Source organism: Microcebus murinus, chromosome 4, assembly GCF_040939455.1.
Source record: "Microcebus murinus isolate Inina chromosome 4, M.murinus_Inina_mat1.0, whole genome shotgun sequence".
Taxonomy (NCBI): domain Eukaryota; kingdom Metazoa; phylum Chordata; class Mammalia; order Primates; family Cheirogaleidae; genus Microcebus; species Microcebus murinus.
Genome location: NC_134107.1, coordinates 13494080 through 13501303, shown reverse-complemented (window position 1 = coordinate 13501303; position 7224 = coordinate 13494080). Strand labels below are relative to the sequence as shown.

The 7224-nt window shown below is 51.0% G+C and overlaps 1 protein-coding gene across 1 annotated transcript; it reads right to left on the bottom strand.

Annotated features, from left to right (window-relative positions):
• Positions 1-177: 177 nt before the first annotated feature.
• INTS5 (integrator complex subunit 5) lies at positions 178-4812 on the bottom strand. Its single transcript, XM_012778223.2, has 2 exons — positions 4643-4812; positions 178-3323 (listed from the first exon to the last, which is right to left on the bottom strand). Exons 1-2 carry the CDS (start codon positions 4720-4722, stop codon positions 347-349), a joined length of 3057 nt encoding a protein of 1018 aa, XP_012633677.1. The 5' UTR covers positions 4723-4812; the 3' UTR covers positions 178-346.
• Between the last annotated feature and the right edge of the window lie 2412 nt (positions 4813-7224).

Sequence of the window (7224 nt, the reverse complement as noted above, 5' to 3'; positions counted from 1 at the left end):
TTGTGATTGGCTCGAGCAGAGCGCGGCCGGGCGGCTGTCCCATTGGCGGAGCACACACTCTAAATGCCGGCGGCGGTGGAGCCAGGGGCGGGGCTTGAGGCCAGGGGCGGGAACTTCCAGAGCCAGTCGCTGTCCGACTTTGCTCGCTGTCAGCATCAGGCAGAAGTACTGGACTGGTTTTCTCAACTTGGCAAATTTTATTTAGAAAAAAAGGTGAGGGAGGAAAAAAGTGACAGCGCTCTTTAGGCCAAGGACTTAGAAGAGAAACCTCCACCCTTCCGTAGCACCTTAGTCCCTTCTCTCTCTGACTCCTCAATCTCCCTGGGCTTCGGGAGCATAGAAAAGGCTATGTTCCCTGCCGAAGGAGATTGGACGGTGGAGATGCCTGAAAACGGCCAGAGAAAAGGCCCAGGCGGTCGATGTTGCGGTGGAGGACACTGTGCAGCACACCCAGATGGGCTCCACCCTCACCCCCACCCTCCCTGGAGAAGTCCCGGATGAAGCGGCCACGCTCAGACTGGAAGATAAACTTCTGGGGCAAGGGCCCATGCTCTCGCAGAAAGCCCCAGACACTGAGCAGCAGCAGACGCACTTCAAAAGGTGCCAATTGGCTAAATACCTCGTGCATATTACCCAGGGCTGGGGGCAGGAGGCTTCCCTCAGCCATGACAGCCACTAGGGTACAGGACGCCTCCAGGTGCCAGGGGGAGTGGGCTGTGTCAGGGTGGCGAGAGGCTTCCCAATGGCCCAAGAGGGCAGCCAGCAGCCCCCGCAGCAGCACGGAGCAGTAGCACAGGGCTGGGGGAGCAGCTGCTACCAACTTTAACAGCTCAAAGAGCAGGGGCTGTTCCCGGAAGCGCCGGCCAATGCGAAGGTCCCGCTCCACAGTGGCCCGGGCGTGTTCCTCGGGGGGCCAGGCCAGCTCAGCACCAGCTGCATCAGGACACACACTCTCCACCAAGGTCACTGCCACTGCTTTAGCTGCCTCTGGGCTCAGGATGGGAGCTCCCCAACAACCCCCACATTCAGCACCCCCAGGGGCACTGCAGCAGTGAACCAGGAGGCTAAGGAGGCTCTGGGTGTTATAGGTCACTTCCTGCTGATTTCGTGACTGGACAACCTTGGGTGGCTTTAAGCCACGGCCAATGACTCCAGCGTGGAAAACTGACCAGATCCCTCCAGGACCTGGCACAGCTGCAGTGTGTCGCCGGTTAGTGTCCAACAAGGAGGCAGAAGCCAAAGAAGCTGATACAGTTGAGAGAGTCTCATTGTCCCCATCCACTTCCCCTCCAAACAGTTCTGTGTTGCCTCGGTGTAAGGCTCCCTCAACGAGCAGCTGCAGGACAGCCTTGAGCCCAGCTGGGGAGGTCTGAGAGAGGCGAGTGAGAAGCTGGGAGGATGAGGCCACACCCAGGGGGCCATGCAGCCTCAGAGAGGCAAAGAAGCGGTGCACCCCAGCCCTCACCAGTCCCAAGAGTTGGGAGGGGGACAAGGCTTCTAGAGGAAAGGGACAAATGGCCAGGAGGGAGGCAGCAGCTTCAGCTACTTCCTCCTCAGGATGTAGCAGGAGAGGAGCCAGGTCAGACAAATGGGCTGAGGCAGACTCACCAAACCGGGCCCCCAAGGCTGCAGGGCCCTCACCACCCTGCTGTTCCCACCCCACCAGCAGTGCCAAGTTTCGCAGGAACCTGGCGGTGAATGGAGGCTGTAAAGTCCCTGCATGCACCCGAGCCAGGCAGCTTCGGAAGGCCAGGGGCAGGAGGCCAGAGAGACTGACCACCAGTCCTGCATATAACTGGGTGGCCAAACTCAACTCTTCAGGGCTTCGGGCTCGGCTCAGTAGATGGCCCAAGGCCTCAGGTCCACAGCTAGGCCGGGTATAGACAGACAGCAAGCCCAAGAGCTGGTGCTGCCAGAGGAAGCGCTTTCGTTCCAGTCGTAAAGTCTCTCCACATAACTCTCCAACATGGTTTCTTAGCGCATCTAAAAAGGGCACTGGGCGGGGAGGTGGGGGTGGGCCCAGCACCCCTTCCCCAAGAGACCCTCCCCGGTGATGAACCAGTTTTTGCAGGTGCAGTAGCAACAGCTGGATTAGCCGGTCACAGGCCTCACGCACGGTGTCTGGCACAGCCAAGCCCTGGGTGGTAATGACTGAAGCAGGCATAGCTGTGTCTACCAGGAACTGCAGCAGGCGGTAGGCACCTGCCCCAGAGGCCTGGCTCACTAGGTGCACAGCCAGGTTTAGCATGTTGTCCAGCTCCTCTCGGGGAAATCCCTGCAGGTGCTGCTGCAGCTGGCTCAGCACAGCTGGGGGCTTGAGGCAATCCACGAGCTCTCCAGAGACTGTACCCAACAAAGCTGGTGACATGACTGCCAGCTGTAGTAGGAAGGGAACTGTGGCCTGAAGGGAGGGGTCCCCACTCCGGCCCCCAGTCCCCCCTGCCAGGCTATCATGGAACATTCGTAGGAGCTCTCGTCGGATGCTGTCTCCGTGGCGGGAGGCCAGGTGCCCTAAGATACCTACAACTGAGGCGATCTTGGGTACCCGTTTCTCTCCAGGGATGGCAGGAGATCCAGGAAAGGGGTCTGTAGAGGGGGTTTGAGAAGAGCTTCCTCCACTACCAGCTCCACCTCCAGCCCCACCATGGACACAGAAGTCCTTAAGGCCACAGGAGAGGACTCGGGAGATGATGGTGCCAGGAAAAGAGGAGCCAATATGTGCCACAACCCAGTCAAAGTGTGGGGAATGCTGAACAGAAGTATCCAGCAAGGCATCCACACACGCATCTGGGCAGCTACCAATGAGAGCTGAGAGGCACTGCACATATATGTCCATTAATGTGCGTGTAGCCTTACAGCCCATCCACAGCTGCAGCAGTTCATTGAGAGAGCCAGTGGCATGGGGCACACGCTGGTGTTGGCCTGAGTATGTGCTACTCAGTTGCCCCATGAGGTCAATGGACCAGGCACTAATCACAGGCGCCCAGGCCTTTGGGTTAGCCCGGATAAACTCAGACAGCACCTGCTGCACTTCCTGCACCACATCCTCTAGACCAGGTCCCCCAGCAGGGATATGGGAGGGTGGAGGTGGACGAAGGTGAGGTGGACCAGCCACAGGGCTTTCATCCAGGGCAGCCAGGTGGGCCCGGACACTCTCATCAAAGACACCTCTCAAGTGGTCGAGCACAGCAGCCCGAGCAGGTGGCAAAGAACGGAGCAGGAGGAGACCACAGCGAGCATGTTCCCGGGCTGAAAGCTGGTGGCCCAGAACAGGGTCTACACCAGTCAGAAAAGCCTTGATTTCCTGGGACAGCTCCTGAGCACTGTAAAGAAGCAAAAGAAAACAGACCTGGAGTGTTGTGAGATGTTAAGCAAGTTACACCTCCTCTGTGAGCTTCGGTTTCTTTCTACGTAAAATAGAGGTAATAGCTGTTCCTACCTCAAAAAAGAATGTTTGTAAAGCACTTAGATACCATACTTAGTTCATGCTAATCACTGAATAAATGCTATTTTTCTTTCAATAACAATAATAGTATCAATAATGGGTAACAGAATGTGTCAGGCACTCTTTTAAATACTTTGTATTACTTCAATCCTGACAATGCTTCAATAAGGTAGGTAGCATTATGACCCCATTTTACAGATAAGGAAATTAAAGTTAAGTAATCAGACTATATGTTCCAAGAAGGTCAGAACCATTTCTGTGCTCTTCTACACAGAATCTCCTTCTTTTGAGGTGCCAAGTATACAGGAAGTACTTGATAAACATTTGTTGAATTGAGAAAGTCTATAATATCTGCTTTAAAAAACACCCTTCCAGCTTCACCACACTATCCTCAACACCACAAGCACATTAGAATCTGCTCTTAATGGAAAGAAAATCGTTAGCCTCTCAGTAAGGGCTCTCCCTCCTAACCACCTGTTTCTTCCCACATTCTACTAACATCCTAACCCTAACCTTACCACTGCATCAACAACCACCTACCCAGCACCTCGCATGTGCCTGGGATTCAAGGTGTTCCAGGGCACAGACAGGGTAATAATGCTTTTCAACCCTTCCCCCTCACAAAACATATGGGTCCAGTCTTAGAGGTTCAGAAGCCAGTGATACAGGAGGCAAATGCCCTTTCTCTTATCACCTTTTCTGTCAAAGACGACAACATCCTCCAGGAGCTGACAGGGCTCTGACCATGCCATTCGACTCTGGTTCCACAAACAAACAACAACAAAAACCCTAATACAAGGGAGTGTCTCCTTTAGGATAAAATAGAAAAGCTAGAAGAAAGCATTCAGTGGGTTCTGGGCCTGAGGTTTCAGGGAGTCTCGGTGAAGTGAGGGCCCTGTGTCTGTTCCCTCTGGTCTAATCGGAGCTGGGCAGCTGGATTCCCAAGAGTCCTGATATCCCCGATTCTTAGGAGAGCAAGGCCAGGGTCTAGGGTCAGGTTGGACCAAGGTCTTGGGAGGGCAGACACTGGAGCCCGGAGTTTTGGTAAGGCAATCCATGAGTTCTGGGGGGACACGACCAGGAATCTCTGAGAACCCTGACGCGAGTTCTCGAGGTAGGATCCGGGTTTCTGCCCAGAAGGCTGGGGGATCGGCGCGGGGCCGCGCGGTGGGGGAAGGTACCAGGGGCTCTGACTACCTGAGAGGCGCAGGACCGTGGGTGGCTGGGGCAGGCCCGGGAGGCCCCGGGGCCCCGGGAGGGTCGCACAACGCGGACATCCCGGAGCCCTATCCCGAGCCCGAAGCAGGAGCGGCGGAGCGAAGGCAGCAGGCGCAGGCGCAGGCGCAGGGAAACTCGAAAGGAACCAGCGACGAGGCCTCTCAGGAAAATTAATCCGGCGGTGTCCGCGACCCTCATACATTGGTTCCGCACGGCGTCGGAGTCCTAGAGCAGAACTCAGGCAATGACAGCGGAAACCAACCCGCCTTCGACGCAACTATTTTTTTCAAAGGGCCATTGACACACAGACTAAAGCAAGCCGGGGCCTTTCACAATGGGATTTAATTATTTTTCCTAATGCCAAAAATACAAAATGTTCAACTCAGAAACTTTTAAAAAATGAAGCTCTAGTTAACATTTTAATCAATAACAAGCGACGATGTAAATAGCAACTAAAGAGAAGGGAAGGGGAAATGCGGAAAAGAGATGAAAAGAAGAAAAAATTCATAAGAGAAGATGAATAGAAGAGAGGGAGGGAGAGTGAACCCGAAGCAAATTGGGCTGAAGGTGTCCTCCCAGTCGCAGGTGGGTACATCCTTATACCAGTCCCCTTTGTTTAGGCTTTGCTCTCTCCCCAACTTCCCAGCACAGGGACCTTCGTCTAATTCACGTTCTCATACTTGGTAGAAACGGAGCTTGTCAACTATGTACGGAACCAATTTACCCAAATTTAAGTTCCAGCTGTTCCACGTACTAGCTGTGTACTTTACTTATCCACTCCATGCCCGTTCCCTCTTCTGGAAATGAGAAGATAATAATAGTCCAGCTACCTCACAGAGTTTTTATGAAAATTGAAACAAGGTAGTGCGTTCATCATATGTCACTTGGTGCCTGCAATGGTAAGCACTATATAAGCAATAGCTATTTTTATTATCTTTGTTTAATGAACACCAGAAAATAAGCTCTTTGACAACAGGGACTTCGCCTATTTTGTTAAAAGCTATATCCTGGCCCAGGGTGGTGGCTCATGCCTGTAATCCTAGCACTCTAGGAGGCTGAGGCGGGCGGATTGCTCAAGGTCAGGAGTTCAAAACCAGCCTGATTAAGAGCAAGACCTTGTCTCTACTAAAAATAGAAAGAAATTAATTGGCCAACTAAAAATATATAGAAAAAATTAGCCAGGCATGGTGGCACATGCCTGTAGTCCCAGGTACTCGGGAGGCTGAGGCAGGAGGATTGCTTGAGCCCTGGAGTTTGAGGTTGCTGTGAACTAGGCTGACGCCAGGGCACTCTAGCCCAGGCAACAGAGTGAGACTCTGCCTCAAACAAGAAAAAAAAACCTATATCTTTATCATCTACAACAGTGTCTGCCTGGCTTGTAGTAGATTTTTTTTTTTTTGAGACAATCTCTCTTTGTTGCCCAGGCTAGAGTGAGTGCCGTGGCATCAGCCTAGCTCACAGCAACCTCAAACTCCTGGGCTCAAGCGATCCTGCTGCCTCAGCCTCCCGAGTAGCTGGGACTACAGGCATGTGCCACCATGCCTGGCTAATTTTTTCTATATATATTAGTTGGCCAATTTCTTTTCTTTCTTTTTTTTTCTTTTCTTTTCTTTCTTTCTTTCTTTCTTTCTTTCTTTCTTTCTTTCTTTCTTTCTTTCTTTCTTTCTTCTTTCTTTCTTTTTAATATATATATATATATATATATATATTTTTTTTTTTTTTTGAGACACAGTCTCACTTTGTTGCCCAGGCTAGAGTGAGTGCCATGGCATCAGCCTAGCTCACAGCAACCTCAATCTCCTGGGCTCAAGCATTCCTATTGCCTCAGCTTCCTGAGTAGCTGGGACTACAGGCATGCGCCATCATGCCCAGCTAATTTTTTGTATATATATATTTTAGTTGGTCAATTAATTTCTTTCTATTTATAGTAGAGACGGGGTCTCACTCAGACTGGTTTTGAACTTCTGACCTCAAGCAATCCACCCATCTCGGCCTCCCAGAGTGTTAGGATTACAGGCGTGAGCCACCTCGCCAAGCCTGTAGTAAATTCTTAATCGTTGTTGAATGAATGAATGGGAAAGTGAGTTCTGAGATCTATATTACCCAGAAGGCTTAGTGCTATCAATGGGAATGTGAGTTAAAATGCACCAGATGGTAGGTACTACAGATACTTTTGAAGTGATTGTGCTTTAAAAGCTAAAATGACTAATTTACTGTTATTTATGGGTCTTTATTCTTAATTTTAGAAGTTCAATCACTTACACAAGTGTTTCTATTACTTATTACCTAGCACTGTTCTAGTACAATAAATATGAGACAATTTGTAAGGATTTCACAATATAAGAATGCTCATTTTTAGGCGACTTCCGGGGGCCCCGCTCTTGGGGCCCCAGAACCTCGTCCACGAGTAAAAAAATATTTATAAAAAAAAAAAAAAAAAAAGAATGCTCATTTTGGAACTGGACAGATCTGGATTCATATCTGCCATTTATTAGCAATATAACCCTAAGTGACCCAGCTGTTTGGAGCCTGTTTCCTTGTCTGTAAAATGGGCATGATGC